Consider the following 20974-nt stretch of genomic DNA (forward strand, 5'->3'; position numbering starts at 1 on the left):
CCCCCCCCACCCCCCCTCATTCTCTCCCCCCACCCCCCTCTTCTCTCCCCCCCACCCCCCCCCACCCCCCCCCCCCCCCCCCCCCCCCCCCCCCCCCCCCCCCCCCCCCCCCCCCCCCCCCCCCCCCCCCCCCCCCCCCCCCCCCCCCCCCCCCCCCCCCCCCCACCACCCCCCCCCCCCCACCCCCCCCCCCCCCCCACCCCCCCCCCCACCCACCCCCCCCCCCACCCCCCCCCCCCCCCCCCCCCCCCCCCCCCCCACCCCCCCCCCCCCACCCCCCCCCCCCCCCCCCCCCCCCCCCCCCCCCCCCCCACCCCCCCCCCCCTCCCTCCCCCCCCCCCCCCCCCTCTCTCCCCCCCACCCCCTCATTCTCTCCCCCCCCACCCCCTCATTCTCTCCCCCCCACCCCCTCATTCTCTCCCCCCCACCCCTCATTCTCTCCCCCCCCACCCCCTCATTCTCTCCCCCCCCACCCCCTCATTCTCTCCCCCCCCACCCCCTCATTCTCTCCCCCCCCACCCCCTCATTCTCTCCCCCCCCACCCCCTCATTCTCTCCCCCCCCACCCCCTCATTCTCTCCCCCCCACCCCCTCATTCTCTCCCCCCCCACCCCCTCATTCTCTCCCCCCCCACCCCCTCATTCTCTCCCCCCCACCCCCTCATTCTCTCCCCCCCCACCCCCTCATTCTCTCCCCCCCCACCCCCTCATTCTCTCCCCCTCATTCTCTCCCCCTCATTCTCTCCCCCTCATTCTCTCCCCTCATTCTCTCCCCCTCATTCTCTCCCCCTCATTCTCTCCCCCCCACCCCCTCATTCTCTCCCCCCCACCCCCTCATTCTCTCCCCCCCCACCCCCTCATTCTCTCCCCCCCACCCCCTCATTCTCTCCCCCCCACCCCCCTCATTCTCTCCCCCCCACCCCCTCATTCTCTCCCTCACTTCATTCCCCTTCCTTCCTTCCTTCTGACTTTTCCTTTCCCCACTCTCTGTCATGCAACTAATTTCAGGAGTCACTCGACACCAGGTTAAAGTGCCATGACTTGGAGGTGTTGGACTGGGGTGAACAAAGTTAGAAATCACCTAAGACCACATTCTAGTGCAACAGGTTTAATTAAAATCACCAGCTTTCAGCTTGAAGTCCCTTTTTTAGGTGAAATGATGAAGGAGCAGTTTTTTGAAAGCTTGTGATTTTAAAATAAACCTGTTGGACTCTAACCAGGTGTCATGTGATTTCTGACCTTATCCACCCAATCCAACACCATAAATAATTGAATAAGGAGAAGGATTAGGCCCTTCATCCCATCGAATCTAACCACCTTTTAGTAAAATCATGTCTGATTTGGTTGCACCACATTTATGTCTAACCCCAATAATGCTTAATTGTTTATTAATCAAGAATCTATCTCCTGCTCCCTTAAAAGCATTTTGGAGGGCTCTGCTTCTGGCCCTTTTAGGGAAGAGCATTCCTAAGACTCGAGACCTTTTGGTTGGAAAGATATCTTCTTAACTCTGTCTGAAATGAGTGAACTCCTACTTCAAACAATAATCCTTACTTCTGGTTTTCTGGATTACAAGAGAAAACTTCCTTTCCACCTCGACTCTGTCAGAACCCCTCAGGATCAACTTGTTATTTTAATTAACCTGTTCGGATTTGTTATGACACACATTCTGGACAATTAGGATTTGAACTCTGACTTTCTTGCTCCCTCAGGATCTTCAGTGTTTCAATCAAGTCACCTCTGACTTTAAGCTCTAGTGAATATAATCCCTGTCTGTCCAACCTTTCCTTATCAGTTCACCTACCCATTCCACATCAACTGCATTTACTGCCCAGACAATTGCGATCACTGTGGTATTGCTGACTGTGATTGGTTTCAGGCTCCAAAGATGCCAGAAATTGAAATAATTATTCTGTAGAAAGTATGTTTTATTTTGTGGTTGGGTATACATTTACAGGAACAAGTTTTGTTCATTGAAGCATTCAGATCTTGTGTGTAGTGGTGAATGTGCAGCAAGCAAAGTGTCCAAGGAAGCAGCAAGGTGATTGAAGAGGAGGCAGCAGGTAGACAATGTCAGCTGCAGTGCACATGTAGCTGTGGATGGATTGGGGTGCTCATTTCATGTTTCAAGTATTAGTCCCACAAAGCATTTTCCAATGTGGGTACAAGACAGTGGTGTTCATTGAGTGAAACTTCTCTGAACTACTGCTTTGAACATAGTTACAGCATTCTCTAAATAAGAAAACCAAAACTGTGCACAGTGATCCAGATGTGTACCCTGTACAAACATATCATACTCTTCCTACTTCAGTCTACATTTTCCTTTGTTTTAAGCTTTTTTTATTTAGTTGTTCTCCCTGTATACTAACCTTTTGCAATACATGCAGGACATGTAGATCTCACTTCTTCTGAGCTCTGCCACCTCTCACCATTTAGATAATATGCTTTTGTATCTTTCTGCCAAAATGGACAACTTCATATTTTCCCACGTTCTACTGCATTTGCCAGATCCTTGCCCAATCACCTAACCTATCTATATCCCTTTGTAGGCTTCTATGTCCTCTTCACAATCATTTTCCTACCTATGTGTCATCAGCAAATGTAGTTTTTTTATTCATTTACAGTGTCACCCTTCCTTCCCCCGCACTTCAGTCGAAGCAAAACACTCGGAGACACAATATAGTTTTACCTCCTCCATCTTTATTCCAGGCTCTGGAGGGAGAGAGAAAAATTGCCCATATGCACAGGAACATGAGTTCACTGTCTTCTCTAGAAAAACAGGTTCTTGCTGAATTATTTTACAGGGAGGAGTATCCAGATAAGGCCACATACATATTGATTGGGTGACTGTTCCAATCAGCAAGTGTCAACAGTAAAGATTAAGCCATATCTGTTACACAATGAATGTTCTTAATCTTAACTGGCTTCACGTAATGGATAGTTTTCCCCTTGTTAACTGACTTTCCATACTGAGTGCTTCCAATACTGTTAAATGGTTGTACATAATGACAAAATGTTCACCAGTAAAGTTCTTAAATCTACAGCCCTTAGTGACCACTCCATCCCCTCCATGTCGAGTGGAAATGAGCCAGTTCTCCAAAGTCTCCTTCAATAAAGTCCAACCTGAAAACAAAATTCAGTCTGCCCTTCTGCATCACTCCACGGAGAAATCTGAATTCTTGAATAAGGGCAGTTAAATGCTTCACAAAATTGACAAGACTTCTATCCCTGCAGAGATGCTTCAGGTGGAGGATACCAGCGCATCTCGGTGAACGCAGCATTCTTTGCTGCATCTGCCCCCGCTCTGCTGTTAAATGTAACAAAAACAACTGGCTGTTGGGATGTTAGCTCAATCAGTGAACCTTCATATCCCTTAAATGATCGAAAGACAAGGTAAAGCTCACATGGTTTAATGAAGGGCTTTTGCCCAAAACGTCGATTTCGCTGCTCGTTGGATGCTGCTGAACTGCTGTGCTCTTCCAGCACCACTAATCCAGTCACATGGTTTAATGTCGATAGGAAGGCCACTGACAAAACGTGTACCGACCTCTTCACTGTTTGTTAGCTTCTTCACTTTTCGTGCTCATGACTGAGGAGGTGATTGAATCCATTGGATCAGGTTATGGAGGGTGGGTGGTGATCCGAAGGCATGGTTTACCTGTGAATGGAGAAACTCTAGAGACGATGTTAGCTGCTGCAAGTATCTCTGCATTTCCTCTCTCATTCCTTCCTTGCCAATGTGGGTATCAGTATGAAGACAGTCACACGTTTAACTACACCAAATTGTGTCTGCCAACTTCAACATTCTTTGAAGGTGGCATGGTGGCTCAGTGGTTAGCATTGCTGCCTTGCAGCGCCAGGGACCTGGGTTCAATTCCATCCTCAGGTGACTGTTTGTGTGGAGTTTGCACGTTCTCCCCGTGGCTGCGTGAGTTTCCCCCGGGTGCTCCGGTTTCCTCCCACAATCCAAAGATTTGCAGGTTAGGTGGATTGGCCCAAGTTAAATTGCCCATAGTGTTAGGTGCATGAGTAGTAAATGGGTCTGGGTGGGTTACTCTTTGGAGGGTCGTTGTGGACTTGTTGGGCCGAAGGGCCTGTTTCTGCACTGTAGGGAATCTAATTCTTTGAATTCTTGAAGTCTATTACTCTATTCACTGTTTATGACATTATCAAGTTTTATACAATCTATAAACTTCTAAATTGTACTGCCTAAACAATTCAGTCAATTATAAACAACAATAAATGGCCCTAAAATCAAACCCTCATGTGACCCCATTCAGGTTAGTCAAAAATTAATTTCCTTTAACAAATTAATACTTGGCTAATGTGAAAGCTGTCAGGAAAAATATTTCACAAGTCTGGAACAGCAAGAAAACAACAAAGTGTTTCCTGTGCTTTAGCAATTGAAGAGGCAGTTTCAGTTCAGATTTAAATCTCAAATATTCATGGGATACAAATGCTGAATATACTAAAATATGTTCCCCAAATAAAACAATTGGAATTAGAGTCGCAACTTTGGTAGAGATCAACATTCTTTGAATTTGCAATATGAAGGGGGCCAATGAAGTCTTAACAATAATTAACAGAACTGATCCAGATCAGCCTCAACTTCTGATATTCTCTAAAATCTTTACAAAACATCAAACTCAATACACTCTTCTCTTTGTGAACACTCTGCATTAAAAACACAGCAGCAAAGATATTTTAAGACAATACTCTCATCTCGCCAACGCATGACCACTGTCCCAACTGTTTTCTTTTAAACAGGCATGTAGAATTTCAAACAAATCAGGGACTCAAGGCACTCAATCAATTTGTTTTAAGGTTACAAGTTTGATCATTTTAAAAAAGTCATAATGTTGTACAAGTTCAACGTAAAAACTAAATCTACCCCATTACATAGCACACAAAACACACTGAATTGAGATCTTGATTCAAACAACACAAAACAGTTACTGTACTTAAAAGGATTTTCCGAACCAGTATTTTAAAGAAACCAAAATTTTTAAACATCAAACACTCTCAGCATGGCACAGATTGCATTGAAACTTTCCTTTTCAAACCAATTATTAGTACAACTTAATTTCAGCGTTTCTCATTTTTTTGCATCCTCTCACTGAAATGATACTTATTAAAAGAAAAAGCCCTCGCAGTGGACCACATGGAACCGCAATCCAAGCCCCTCTCTTTCCCCCAGAACAAAGACTCGCAGAGCCTCAAATTTCAACTAAGGGACTTTAACCCCTTTCTCACTTCACTCCCCACGGGGGCTCAAATCCCACTTAAACACATAGAACCGGAACCCCACTTAAACACAGAGAACCCGAACCCCACTTAAACACAGAGAACCCGAATCCCGCTTAAACACAGAGAGCTTGCACCTCAGTGCAGCGCAGAGAATCTGAACCTCAAATTAACCCACCCATGGGGACTTGAACCCCAGTACCTCGCTGAGGACTCAAATCTCTATCAAACTTATCCCAGGGGACTTGAACCCTAGTACCATGCAGAAGACTCAAACCTCAATTACACCCTCTTTCCCCCCAGTGCAGCACAGAGGACTCGAACCTTTTCCTGCCAGTGCGCCTGGGAGACTGTGTCTCTCGACTGACCTAATTACCGTTCAAGGAATCCATAGAATAGAGTGATCAGGGGAGGGCACCATCTCCAGCACACAGGAATATCAAGAGGGACCAAGGTTTAATATCTTACCTTGTGGGCCCGTCCATCTTGAGACACTGATGTTCAGGCTATCGCTGGCACCATCCGATCATAACTATTCGTTTGGATCCTGCTAACTACACCAATATTGTCATCCCGTTTCCCCCACCCCCACCCACAGTCGAAGCAAAATGCTCAGAGACTCAGTATACTTTTACTTCCTTTATCTTTATTCTGGGCCCTGGAGGGAAAGAGAACAGTTGCCCATGTGCATAGTGACATGTGTTCTCGGTCTTCTCTGGAATAGCAGTTTCTTAATGAATGATATAGTCATTTTATAGGGTTGCGCATCAAGATAAGGCTACATACATATTGATTGGGTGGCCGTTACAATCAGCGAGTGTCAATAGTAAAGATTAAACCATCTGCTGTTACACAATTAATGTTCTTAACCTTAACTGGCTTCACATAATGTATACTTTTCCCCTTGTTAAACTGACCGTACATACTGAATACTTCTAATATTGTTAAATGGCTCTACATAATGACTGTTCTTCCACCTTGTTAACCCATTACACTTGCCTCCAGCACCCCATTGTTAACTGCAAGTTCTTATCTGATCTGAGTCATGCTCAGCTGATCCTCTTGTTTCATAAAATTCAGAACTTAACTCTTTCCCTAGTTGCTCATACCTTATACACGTTCTCAACAGGATGAGGGCCACCATACCTTTGGTCCATTTATTCAATTAATTTATCTAAAAGTTAAGCATTGTTCCCTGAGATACACCGATCATTACGTATGACCAACAGAAAACGATTCACTTATGGCCATGGTTTACTTTCTGTTAATAAGCCAATTTCCTCTCTGTGCAATGTTATCCCTCCTTCAACATGCACTGTGTGTTCTTTTTATTTACAGTAACTTTGTGGATATCATAAAATATCTTCTGGAAATCTAAGTATGGTACATCCACCTGTTCCCATTTATCTATTGCACATGTTACTCCCGCCAATTGGTTAAATGTGATTTCCTTGCACTAAATCATATCGGCTTTGCCTGATTAACTTGAACTTTTCAGTGTCCTGCCATGATGTACTGGTAGCTTCTAAAATCTCCCCAGTAACAGATGTTAAGCTAACTGACCTGTAGTTTTCTGCCTGTTCCGTTTGAATAAAACAGGAATATTTGCTATTTTCCAATCTGATGGAATTTTTTTCTGAATTTAGGGCATTTTGTAAAATTAAAACCAATGCACCAACTGACTCCCTCTTTATTCAAGACCAGAGGATGAAGTCCATCGAGATCTAGGCACTTGTCTGTGTGCAGCTCCAACAATGTGCTCAACACCACTTCCCTGATGATTGTGATTTTCTTGAGTTGTGCCCTTTCATTTGCTGACTTCCAGGGACATTTTCCATCATTTATACTCTCAATGACCCTCACCCTTTCACTGAAAAGAACTTCCTTCTTCTGACAGTGATACTCCCACCGTGACTGAAGCAGAATGTATTACTCATCAGCGCTTAATGTCACTTCACTCAAGGTATTTGACCAGGTGGAGCAGGGTTGTTCAGTTTATCTTGGCTCAGCCAGTCTTGCAAAACAAGATTCCAACTAGATTTTTAACTGAAGGACCTTTTGTATTCACTGTTGAAGGTGCCTTAGTGAGCTGCTGTGGTGTTTAATGCTGCCATTGTTGTATTGCTGATGCAGGGAGTGAATGTTGAAGGCAGCAGATGTGGTGCTTATCAGGTGGGTAGCTTTATTCCTGATCATGCCAAACATGTTCAGCGTAATTGGAGCTGCACTCATCCAGGCAAGTGCAGAGGATTCTAATATGGTTAAGTATCAAAGTATAATTTGTGCCTTTAGATGGTGGATGGGTTTTGCGTGTTCAAGCAATGAGTTACTCGCCAAAGAACCTCAGCTTCTGATCTACATTAGTAGTGACTATTTTGTTTAGCTAGTCCAGTTAACTTTCTGATCAGTGGTGATCCTCAATATGTGGCGGTGAAAAATTGTAATAACAATGTTATTGAATGTCAAAATGTGAACAAACACACTTGCCATCATTAAAATTCTGCGGCTAGCTATTTATCTGATGCTTAACTGGGCCTTCCACTTCCATGCTGCCTTCTGGAGAAAGAAATACTTTTCAATGCTGCAAACCTGGGTAATGTTTGCAGAAGGACTTCCCATTATAACTTCTGACTGCAAAGGACCTACATTTGTGTTCACTAATCATCTTCTCTTCAGTTACCTGTAGTAGCTTTTACAATCAATTTGTATGTTCCCCACAATCTTTCTCTCATACACTATTTCCCCTTCTTAATTAATTGCTTTGTCGTCCGATGAAATCTAAACTGCTTCGATCCTGAGGGTCTACTGCTTTTCTTTCAGCCAATTTGCATGTCCCTTCCTTTGATCTAATTTCCCATATTAGCGATGGTTGGCCACCTTTTCTGTTTTTTTTGTTAATTCACAAAGGACTAGTGTTGCAGGTAAAGGATTCCCTCACTGTGAGTGAGAAGATAGCTAGCCAACAGGAAACAGAACAAAATAAACATTTTCTCAATCTTGAATGCTGCCAGGAAGCAGGACATAAGGATTTCAACTAACCAATCCCAAAATTAGCTGGGGTAGTAATCCAGAGGCCTCAGGGTCTGGGATATGGTCTCACATCTCATCAGGGCAGCTGGTAGAATTGGAATTCAAACCATAAATCTGCAATATGACACTACTCTCCATGATGAAAGAGCATGGAACTATTGTCGATTGTCGTAAATCCAAACTGGTTCACTAGATGAGAAATGATAAACTGTCAAGCTCCTGGGTGGTGTTAGGGGTGGGGGTGGAGTGGGAGGGTTTGGGGGTTCTTTACTCACTGGTTGCTTTGGTTGGTGGAAACATTACAAAGGATAGTGCCCTTTGTGGATACCTTTCTGCCAGATCCAAAGGAGTTTATGTTTCATGAGGAGCCAGTTTAACCAGGCTTTCTTGAGTTAACAAATGAGTAAGATTATTAATTATTAAAAGCGAGAATAATAAAGCCACACAGATTAGGAATAAGAAGCGAGTCCAAAAAAAAAGACAAGTGGTAAACAATCAGTAAATCAGTCTGAAACAAAAACAGAAATTGCTGCAAAAGCTCAGCAGGGCTGGCAGCCTCTGTGAAGAGAAATCAGAGTGAACGTTTTGAATGTGGTGACTCTTCCTCAGAACTGATGGTAGCTAGGAAAATGTTGGTTTATAAGCAGAAGGTAGGGTGGTGGGAGGGTGAAAGTAAGTAAATGATAGGTAGGGATAGAGCCCAGAGAGAGAGAGAACAGTTGGACAGACAAAGGAGTTGATAATGCTCTGGCTGGGAGGGTGAATAGCTGTTAGTGGTTAACAATAGGTAGTGTGTAATGGTAAACTATGTGATAAGGTCTGGTTGTGTGGGGTAGGGGGCTAGAACATGGGGGAGTTCAGGCCCTAAATCTATTGAACTCCATGTTGAATCTGGAGGGCTGGAGAGTGTCCAAGGGGAAAATGAGGTGCTGTTCTATCAGCTTGAGCTGAGCTTCACTGGAGCACTGCAGCAAGCCTGAGATAGAGATGTTGGCCAGGGAACAGGGTGGGACGTTAAAGTGGCAGGAAACTGGAAGCTCAGAGTCTTTATTTTGTAGACAGAATGTAGATGTTCTGCAAAGCAGTCACCCAGTCAACGCTTCATTTCCCCAACATAGAGGAGACCACATTGGGAGCAGTGAGTGCAGTCGACTTGATTGTGGGAAGTGCAGGGAAAGTGCTGCTTCACCTGGACAGGGTTTGGGCTCTTGGATACTGAGGAGGGAAATGGGCAGGTGTTACACCTTGGGCGGTTGGAGGGGGTGTTGGGAGTGAAGGAATGTCCTGGAGGGAATAGTGCCTGCGGAAGGCGGACAAGGGAGGGGAGAGGAATATTGTCTGGTGGTGGTGTCTTGCTGGTGTTGGGGGAAATGGAGGCTGATGATCTTCTGGATGTGAATACTGGTGGGATGGTAGGTTACAAGGGGAACACTGTCACTGTTGTGGGACGGAAGAGAGGGGGTGAGGGCAGACCTACAGGAGACGGGTTGGATCTGGTTGAGGGCCCTGTCTACAATGGCGCTGGGGAATCCTCAGTTGAGGAAGAAGGTGGACATTTTGGAGGCCCCCTTGTCTAAGTTTGCCTAATCAGAACTATGAGAAGGAAATGGAGGAACTGGGAGAATGGGATGGAGGCTTTTCAGGAAGCAGGGTGTGAGGATGTATAGTTCAGGGAGCTGTGGGAGTCGGTGGGTTTATACTAAAGTGAGGGCAGGATGGAAATTGGAAGCAAAATTGCTGAATGTTTCCAATTCCGGATGAGACAGGGAAACAGCGCTGATGACATTGATTCAGCGGAGAAAGAGTTGTGGGTGGGGGCTGGAATAGAATTGGAACAAAGATTCCACCCCCCCCCCCCACCCCGAACAAAGATGGGCATAACTGGGGCCCATGCGTGTACTCATTGCCACCCCTCTAACCTGAAGAAAATTAGAGGAGTTAGAAGAGATGAGTTATTTATGAAGGGTTGGCAGTGAAGAGTTGATAGTTTGATTTGAGATCACCTTTATACACCGCCTCTCCAAAGATTGTGTTATCCTCCCTGGCATTGAGAGGGATGAGACAGTATTTACTTGAAACAAAAATTGAAGGGCTTGACAGGATCAGCACAATAATATCTAGAACATGCCTAAGAATAAATGAGAGATTTCCTCACTGAGGGTTGTGAAGTTTCGGTATTCTTTATTCCAGAGAACTGAATACTATATCATTGAGTCTATTTAAAACTGGGCTCCATAGATTGCTGGGTACATGGAGTTGAGGACTATGGGAAGAGTTCAAGTGAGTGGTGCTTAGAGTCATAGAGATGTAAGCGCGGAAACAGACTCCTCGGTCCAACCTGTCCACGCCGTCCAGATAACCCAGCCCAATCTAGTCCCACCTGCCAGCACCCGGCCCATATCCATCCAAACCCTTCCTATTCATATACCCATCCAGATGCCTTTTAAATGTTGTAATTGTACCAGCCTCCACCACTTTTTCTGGCAGCTCATTCCATACACATACCACCCTCTGTGTGAAAACGTTGCCCCTTAGGTCTCTTTTATATCTTTCCCCTCTCACCCTAAACCTATGCCCTCTAGTTCTGGATTCCCCCACCCCAGGGAAAATATAGAGGTTTACAAAATTATGAGGGGCATGGATAAGATAAATAGATAAAATATTTCCCTGGGGCGGGGGAATCCTCTCAGCCTCTGACGCTCCAGGGAAAACAGCCCCAACCTGTTCAGCCTCTCCCTGTAGCTCATATCCTCCAATCCTGGCAACATCTTTGTAAATCTTTTCTGAACCCTTTCAAGTTTCACAACATCTTCCAATAGGAAGACCAGAATTGCATGCAACACTGGTCTAACCAATGTCCTGTACAGCCACAACATGACCTCCCAACTCCTGTACTCAATACTCTGACTGACAAATGAAAGCATACCAAATGCCTTCTTCACTATCCTATCTACCTGCGACTCCACTTTCAAGGAGCTATGGACCTGCACTCCAAGGTCTCTTCGTTCAGCAACACTCCCTAGGACCTTACCATTAAGTGTATAAGTCCTGCTAAGATTTGCTTTCCCAAGATACAGCACCTCTCATTTATTTGTATTAAACTCCATCTGCCACTTCTCAGCCCATTGGCCCATCTGATCAAGATCCTTTGTAATCTGAGGTAACCTTCTTCACTGTCCACTACACCTCCAATTTTGGTGTCATCTGCAAACTTACTAACTATACCTCCTATGTTCATATCCAAATCATTTACATAAATGATGAAAAATAGTGGACCTAGCACCGATCCTTGTGGCACTCCACTGGTCACAGGCCTCCAGTCTGAAAAACAACCCTCCACCACCACCCTCTGTCTTCTACCTTTGAGCCAGTTCTGTATCCAAATGGCTAGTTCTCCCTGTATTCCATGAGATCTAACCTTGCTAACCAGTCTCCCATGGGGAACCTTGTCGAACGCCTTACTGAAGTCCATAAAGATCACATCTACTGCTCTGCCCTCATCAATCCTCTTTGTTACTTATTCAAAAAACTCAATCAAGTTTGTGAGACATGATTTCCCACGCACAAAGCCATGTTGACTATCCCGAATCAGTTCTTGCCTTTCCAAATACATGTACTTCCGGTCCCTCAGGATTCCCTCCAACAACTTGCCCACCACCGAGGTCAGGCTCACTGGTCTGTAGTCTCCTGGCTTATCCTTACCATCCTTCTTAAACAGAGACACCACGTTAGTCAACCTCCAGTCTTCCAGCACCTCACCTGTGACTATCGATGATACAAAAATCTCACCAAGAGGCCCAGCAATCGCTTCCCATAGAGTTCTAGGGTACACCTGATCAGGTCCTGGAGATGTATCCATCTTTATGCGTTTCAATACATCCAGCATTTCCTCCTCCGTAATTTGATGAGCCAGATCTTGTTGTAGATCAGAACACACTCCAAGGGCTGTTAGAGATCCTATCCCTTGTGCTGTTCTGTGCTGTGTCAATGTTTTTGCCACTTATCTGCCCAAATTTGAATGTTGTACAGGTCTTGCTGCATGCGGGCATATGGACCACTTCATTGAATACAGTGTAATCATCAGGGAACATCGCCACTTATGACCTTATGATGAAGTGGAGGTCACTGAAGGAGCAGCTCATGACACTTGAGCCCAGGACACTACCCTTGGGAACTCCTACAGTGATGACCTGAGGAGACGATTAGTCTCTTTCAACACAACCTTCTTCCTTAAACTAGGTATGCTTCCAACCGACGGAGAGGTTTCCCCCATTACCCGTTGACTTCAGTTACTCCTTGACTCCATACTCAGTCACCTGCTGTTTTGATGTAAAGGGCAGCCACTCTCACCTCATCTCCAGAGTTCACCTCCTTTGTCTGTGTTTGAACCAAGGCTGTACTGGGGCCTGGAGTTGAAGGTCCCTAGCTACTAGACTTGACTCCTCAGGTTTTTCATATGAGGAGAGATTGAGTCGACTGCTCCTGTATTTGCTGGAGTTTAGAATTATGAGAGGAGATCTTGTTGATACCGATAAAATCCTGATTGGGCTAGGCAGATTGGATGCAGGAACAGTGTTTCCCTTGGTCCAGAAGTCTGGAACCAGGAGACTCTGTCTTGGGACATATGCTAGGCCATTTCACATTAAGATGAGGAGATGTTTCTTCACTAAGAGGGTGGTAAACCTGCAAAATTTCCTAATGCAGAACACTGCTAGGGCACATTTACTAAATAAATAGATATTTAGAAGCCAGAGGAGTGGAGGTGTTTGGGTGTAAAGCAAAGTTAAAAATCACACAACACCAGGCTATAGTACAACAAGTTTATTTGGAAGGTCACAGCTTCCGCAACGCTTAGTACTTCCTTCAAAATGAACTAAATTTCAAAGTCAGGTTCACTCAAACATAGCAATATTATTTTAGTTTTAGCCTAGACTTTCTTGATGTAGAGGTTCATGATTGAAAATAAAAGATGATAACTTCCATCAAGAAACATCACAGCTCAGATGTAAACAAGTGCCAATACCTTGGTGGCAATCCCCTGGCCTGTGCCTGTTATACTCTACAGCAGAAGACAACAACTGCAATTTCAAAAGTAAAACCAATACCGGGATGAGACTGTTTCTGGGCAATGATTAATTACGTCACAAGGGTGCAGTCAAAGAAGTTGTTGCATGATGCAATTAAGAACTGAAGTTGTGAAGATGTTATCATTGAACATTTTTAATATTCTGTTTTTGATTCTAAGAGTTTTAGTTTCCCTCCAGTGCACACCCACTGAAATATATGTTGTGTGGACTTCCTCTGACTGTTCACCACAGGCTGCTCAGTATGTGTGGACAGGTTCCTCTGGGTTAACACCAAAAGGCACTCTCAGGGCAACTTTACATCGGCCTTTTTAAGTTGCGATGCTAGTTCTTAATAAAGTTTTGGAGGAGCCGGCGTCGGACTGGGGTGGACCAAGTTACACATCACACAACACCAGGTTATAGTCCAACAGGTTTAATTGGAAGCACTAGCTTTCGGAGTGCTGCTCCTTCATCAGGTGGTAGTGGAGTATAAGACACAGAATTTATAGCAAACGTTTACAGTGTGATGTAACTGTAATTATATGTTGAAAATGACCTGGATTATTTGTTAAGTCTCTCACCTGTTCAAATTAACAGACATGGTTGTGTGATTTTTAACATAATAAAGCTTGTTTTTCTATAAAAAGATCTGACATTGCAGATTTGGTACTTCCTTCTCTGATATTCAAAGTCTACAGCTTGATGATAAGAAGGTTTATAATCACCTCCAGCTCCCCACTTAGTAACTAAACCTGACAGTACAGTAATATTTCACAATAATGGCCCTTGAACAAGTTTATTATGGTTGAGGTTTAATGTGTTACAGGTTTATGTACTGTTTTATGTGACATTTAATTACTGATAATAGTCAGAAAAATTACTGATAATAGTCACATGAATATTGTATTTTAAAGGGTAAGGTACTCCTCGTCTTATACTTCTGTCATCTCCAGACACTTGTACTCTATCTCTAAACATGAGTAACAGAGGTAAGGGATCTATGCTTATGCATTTTTATTAAAAATCGTACTATCGTCCTGTTAACAGATTTCAATACGTTCCATTAGAGCTAAGGTATAATTAAGTATGTTCACAGATTGCTCCCCTTGTAAAGGTTGTGTCAGGATGTTGCAACAGTGTTGTGGTAAATCTAAGTCTTAAAGTGTTTAAAGGAAAAAAAACTTGTATTTATAAAGTGATGTACCTAGGGTCTGCATGGTCAATATCAAGAATGTGTTGCCTGGGAATGTGCTAGAGATAAACTTGTGTTGGCTTTCAAAGGATAACATTACCTCAGAGAGAGGGAGTTGAGGAAGAATCGTAGAATCCCCACAGCATGGGTGCAGACCATTCAGCCCATGAAGCCCACACCAACCCTCTGAACATCCCACACAGACCCAGCCCCTTACCCTATCCTGTGACCCTGTATTTCCCATGACCCATCCACCTAGCCAGTGCATTCCTGGACACAATGGGCAATTTCCCATGGCCAATTCACCCAACCTGCACATCTTTGAAATGTGGGAGGAAACCGGAGCACCTGGAGGAAACCCACGCAAATACAAGGAGAATGTGGAAACTCCACACAGACAGTTGCCCGAGGCTACGAGGCAGCAGTGCTAACCACTGAGCCACTGTGCCGCCCTGAGTTCAGTCATGGCTAGCACTCTGCTGCCAGGAGGAAGAAAAGGTCAAGAGGAAGCAGCTTCACAGTGTCTGAGTGAATCTTGGAGGTGGCATTGACATGCCAGGGGAGTTGGTGATGAGCAGGAGGTACTTGTACTGTCAATATAAAATTAAATTTTTTCGTGAAAACGTATTTAATTTACTAATGTAGTGTATGTCAACTTGCAGCGTATAATATTGTAAAGATGTTTTTCTGATGACAAAATGCTATGGAACCTGACTCCACCTTTATTATAGATTCCAATGGGAACCTATGTTACATTGAAGGACACTAACCTTTAACCTGATTCTCAGGATCTCCATCGCATCCCTGTGTTAGAAAGCACATGTTTGTGTACACTGTACACGGTAAAGGATAGCTGAAATGATGTTTGTGTGAGTTTATTGAAAGCTACAGGTTGGCTTTATGGAAAAGAACATGCACCTTGAGAATGTTTGCAAGTTATTTTAACTTCTCTTTTGGTTGAGATATTTAAATAAGGTTTCAGGTGGATATAAAAGATCCCATGCCAGTATTTTGATGAAGAGCACAGCAGTCAGTCCTGCTACCTTGGACAATTTGTATTCCTTGATCATACCACTGAAATATTTATTTTATTTATGCTTTCATGGTATGTGGGCTGTTACTGTAACACCAGAGTTTTTTGCCCAGCCCTAATTGGCTGTGGAGAGCAATTACGTATCAACCATATTTCTGTGGGTCTGGAGTAACACGTAGGCTAGGCCAGGTAGGAGCAGCAAATTTCCTTTCTAAAAGAACATTAGTGATCCAAGTGGGTTTTTATAACAATTGATGACAGCTTCATGTCATTTTCGAGAGAGTTTTCATTCCAAAGTTTTTTGCATTAATTGAATTTTTGTTAATTGAGTTTCAATCCATCTTTGGAATATTAGCCTGGGTTGTTAGTCCAGTAATGTTATATAATGTGGCCATTATTCTTGTGGTTAATTGTGGGACTTTGCCGTGAGGAAGCTGGTTGTTGTTGTGTATTCTGCAGTACAACCTGTAGTTACACTTTAAAAGTGCCTCAGTAGCTGTGAAGTGTTTTGGGACATTTACAGTTTAGGAAAGGTGCTATAAAAATGCAACTTATTCTTTGCTTGAACAACACAAAAATGATAATGTTGAAACTTGGGATTGTGTGAGGCATTCTGCTGGTTCAGCAGACCTTACCTTAAAGACGGAAAACCTTTGGGGCAAAGGTTAATTTTGTTCCTTTTGAACTTGAGGATTACCACATCATACAATCAGTAATGTGGAATTCTGACACTACTTTTCATTGCGGTTTATTGGTTAATAAACTGAGCAGTCGTTATCACATATCACTTTTCATCCAAAGTAGCCTTTAATTACCTTTGCTGTGTATCCTCATGTCTGGTCAGAGCACCTCATGTAGTGATTCGTTCAAATGCAGCATTTCACTGTGAGGGTACCCTCTGGTTTCAGTGCCAGTCTGCTCTCAATCGAAGTGACGGTGGTAATTCTGCAATCTGCTTTGTGAGCCAAAATTACCCTAGGATGGAACTTGCTGTTGTCAGCCAGAACTAGTTTGGGATTGACTTTGCTTCCCCAAAAGTGAAATATTCTGTAAATAAAAACCGAAAGAATGCGGATGCTGGAAATCAGAAACAAAAACAAAACTTGCTGGAAAAGCTCAGCAGTTCTGGGAACATAGAGTCGGAGAGTCCTACTGCATGTAGACAAGCCCTTTGGCTCAAACTGGTCCATGCCGACCAAAATGTCCATCCACACTAACCCCATTTCCCTGCACTTGGTCCATATCCTTCCAAACCTTTCCTATCCATATATTTGTCCCAATGCCTTTTGAATGTTGTTAATGTACCCACCTCAACCACTTGTGCTAGCAGCTCAGTCCATATGTGTACCACCCTCTGTGTAAAAATGTGCCCCTCAGGTCCTCTTTTAGTTTTTCCCCTCTAACCTTAAACTAATGCCCTCTAGTCCTTAATTCCCCAACCCTGGGACAAAGACCACCTGCGTTCACCCCATCCATGCCTCTCATGACCTTATTCACCTCTATAAAGTCCCCCTCAGTCTCCGACACTCTAAAGAAAAAGGTCCTAGCTTGTTCAACCTCTCCCTATAATACAGATTGTTTAGTCCTGGCAAAATCCTTGTAAATTTCTTCTGCAGGTGTAGTGCTGAAAAAGCACAGCCAGTCAGGCAGCATCCGAGGAGCAGGAGAGTCAACGTTTCGGGCATAAGCCCTTCATCAGGAATGAAGAGCTTTCCTGATGAAGAGCTTATGCTCAAAACGTCAACTCTCCTGCTCCTCAGATGTTGCCTGACCAGCTGTGCTTTTCTAGCATCTTCAGTCCTCACTTTCTCCAAATTTCTTCCACACTCTTTCCAGTTTAATGTCATCTTTCTGATAACAAGCTGACCAAAACTGAACCAATACTCCACGTGGAGCCTCACCAACATCCTGTATAACTTCCCAATGTCTATACTCAGTGCCCTGACTGATGAAGGACAGTGTGCCAAAAGCCTCCTTCACTGCATTATCTACCAGTGACTCCACTTTCAGAGAACTGTGAACCTGAACTCCAAGGTCCCCCATTCCAACACACTCCTTAAAGCCCCACCATTCACTGTGAAACTCCTGCCTTGATTTGACTTTCCAAAATGCAAGACCTCACACTTATTTATATTGAACTCCATTTGCCATTTCTTGGCCCACTTCCTCAGCTGATCAATGTCCTGTTGCAATTTCTGATAACCTTTCTCAATGTCCACGATACCACCTGCTTTAGTGTCATGAGCAAACCTAGTAATTATGCCTTGTACATTCTCATCCAAATCACTGATATAGATAACAAACAGAAATGGGTCCAGCACCGACCCCTGAGGGACTCCACTAGTCCCAGGCCTCCAGTCCAAAAAGCATCCTTCCACTATTACCCTCTGCTTCCTACCGTCAGACCAACTTTGTATCCAATTTGCCAGTTCCCCCTGGATTCCATGCAATCTAACCTTCCAGAGCAGCCTACCATGTAGAACCTTATCAAAGGCCTTATTGAAATCCATATTGATCACATCTACTAACATGTCCTTGTCAATCTTCCTGCTCACTTCATCAAAGAACTGTAACAAATATATAAGACATGATCTCCCACTCACAAAGCTATGCTGACTACTCCTAATCAAACCCTGTCTCCAAATCTTACCCCTCAGGATCTTCTCAAGTAACTTACCCACCACAGATGTGAGGCTTACTGGGCTATAGATCCCAGGCTTTTCTTTGCAGCCCTTCTTCGCTACCCTCCATCTGTGGAGAGAAATCAGAGTTAGTGCTTTGTATTCGGTGATCCTTCCTCGGAACAGAAAGTTTTATGCTGAGGAAATTCTGAACTTTTCCAGCAATTTCTGTTTTTGTTGTAGCAAAATATTCCAGTTTTCTTTACCAGTTCAACTTAAGTTTGCTAAATGGTCACATCAGTGAGGTGTTAAAAGATTTTGTGCAGTCATTTAACCTAGCTAGCTGAGTTGAGAATTTAATCCGCCTGGTTTCCTGCAGACTTTAGCCTGCTTTTCATTGGACACTTGTGCTATTCTCATGCACCAGTTTAGTAACCTGCTGACCACTCTTTATAGCCTGTTGTGCTTTTCTCATGAGCATTGAAAAATATTAGTGATTCATTTTCTGGTTGTGGCTGTGGCCTATAATTAGTTGCTGAGCATTCAGGACAGCACTGCAATGTGATAAATAATGTATAATATATTGTGGGATTTGGGTTTTAACATAGAGGCAGAAGGAACTGTGAATGTAATTTTTGAAAACGAGTCAAAGTCAAGTGTAACAATTCCATGAAATCATGTGACTACAGTATACTGGGATAACTCTTGCAGTACTAATGGGTGAAGTGGTTATACCGTTGAGTTTATGACAGAGTAAAAACGTCAAGGCTGTTAGCTAAGTTTTGACTTCAGAAGGAAAGGTTCACAGAGTCCATTCAGAAGCAAGTTTTAGCTTTCTAAAAACAGGAAAATGATGTTTGACTTCAGGGGAAACAATCACTAAGAGAAACTATTTTAGTTTGTAACTTTTGGAGAATTTGGATAGAAATTTTCAAATGATTCAAACAGAGAAAGTTTAGGCCATTAGAATTGTGGAAAGTTCACCCAATAGGCTCAGAAATAAATCATACAAGTTTGTCTCCCCACCTCCTGAAGTGAAACTGCAAAGCATCAGTTCAGTCGAAACTTCAAGCTTTGAGACAGGTGCAACATGTTTCTGGAATTGAATACCTGTGAAAAGATAACAGATTGGAATTTTGTTTTTCCTTTTATTGCTTCGGTGTTGCTTGGTTTGTTTCCTTTCTTTTGAGTAATAGACTTGTATTCTGCTATTAAAGAACATCTGCAGCCTCATGTGAACATGCTTCAGTGACTAACCACCAGAGAAACTAACTGCAAAAGTTAAACATATGATCCATCAATCCAGATTTCATTCAGGGATTGAATTTATCCATGATTACCACCAGCTGGGATCATAGAAGTTAGGATAATCCTTATACTGTGGTCCTTAGGAAAAACATCACATCCCTGAGGATTCTTTAGTGTTATACCATTTGTCCTGAAATGTTAATTCCATGTTTGCTTTCGAATAAATGAACAATTTCTGTTTTTGTTTCAGATCACCAGCATCCGCAGTTCTTTGTTTTATATTAAGTAGCTAGAATTGCTTTCTTTAAGTCAAGCAACTTCACCTGATGTAGGGAAGCAGACCATGTCTGTTTTTATTTTACTGTTACACAAGAAATGTTGTTCTGATTCAACTAAGGAAATCTGATTACAACTGTTGTCCTCCATAGTCACTTCCTTCATCATCGCTGAGTCAAAATCTTGGGGGTCCTTCCGAACAGAGCAGTGGGCATCCCTATACTCTCTGCCCTATGGACTGGATGCCTAAAGAATGCAGCTCCCCACCCCCTACTCAATGGCAAGTGTGGATGGGTGATAAATGTTGGCCAAACCACTGATGCCCACATCCATGAAAAAATAAGAATACCTTTTCTATTCATTCATGGGGATGTGGGCATTGATGGCATATATCGTCCAGAGGTATTTCAGAGTTGACCACATTGCTGTCGGTCTGGAGTCATATATGGGCTTGGACAACTAAGGACAGTAGTTGCCTTCCCTCCAGGACATAAAGTGAACCATGGGGGGATTTTGCTGACAATTAGAAATGGGTTCAAAGACATCATAAGCCTCCTAATTCCAGATTTTTGTTGAATTCAAATGTCACCATCTACCATGGTGGGATTTGGACCAGGTCCCTAGATCAATACCTGCATCTCCAAATTAACAACCTAGTGATAATACCATTTGGACATTACCTATCCAAACTACTATTTGAGAAATAAAGCAGTTTTACAGTTCATAACCAGCCTCATCTTTATTAATTATTTGTTCCAAATGCCCATATTGACCTGATAAGATGATTGGAGAATCACTGGTACTACTGGACCTAAGAGAATATTGAAGCATGACGCTAATTGTCCTCAAAAGACAGAATCAATTCAAACAAAATGCAAAATGGAAACTGGCCTCCAGGGTAAATAGATATTTCACTTCACAAGCAACCATAAGGATATATAAGTAAATTCAAGGCTGGCAAAGATATCCGACCAAGATATTTTATTCAGTCAAACTTCCAATTTATCCAACTCCCCTTTAATCTCTGAATGGTTGTCCTTTGATTTTGTATTCATTGAAAACTTAGCTTCTCATTCCACATCTAAGCCATTTGAAGATAATACAGATGTAATAAATTGCTTTTTGCAATCTAAAAATATTCCATTCACACTACAATCCTCTTCCCCTGACTGCACCAATTTCCAATCCAGTCCACCAGTCTCCCTCACTCAGTTTCTTCCAACATTGAGAAGTAAATGTCTGTGCAGTGCGAAGTCAGAAGAGCTC

The 20974-nt window shown here is 43.4% G+C and overlaps 1 protein-coding gene across 3 annotated transcripts in view; it reads left to right on the forward strand.

The window, feature by feature from the left end:
* The window catches only part of xpnpep1 (X-prolyl aminopeptidase (aminopeptidase P) 1, soluble), a 102354-nt gene that overhangs the window by 3376 nt on the left and 78004 nt on the right, over positions 1-20974 (forward strand). Inside the window, exons 2-3 of one of the 3 annotated variants that reach the window (XM_072557059.1) lie at positions 12302-12511; positions 14253-14327. The exons of 1 other annotated variant lie outside the window; for it this stretch is intronic. In XM_072557059.1, the coding sequence (XP_072413160.1) occupies positions 14315-14327 (13 nt within the window). In that variant the 5' untranslated portion in view covers positions 12302-12511; positions 14253-14314. The remainder of the gene's footprint in view (positions 1-12301; positions 12512-14252; positions 14328-20974) is intronic. One more of the 3 variants, XM_072557060.1, reaches the window with a different exon arrangement.

This window comes from Chiloscyllium punctatum, chromosome 38, assembly GCF_047496795.1.
Source record: "Chiloscyllium punctatum isolate Juve2018m chromosome 38, sChiPun1.3, whole genome shotgun sequence".
NCBI classification, from domain to species: domain Eukaryota; kingdom Metazoa; phylum Chordata; class Chondrichthyes; order Orectolobiformes; family Hemiscylliidae; genus Chiloscyllium; species Chiloscyllium punctatum.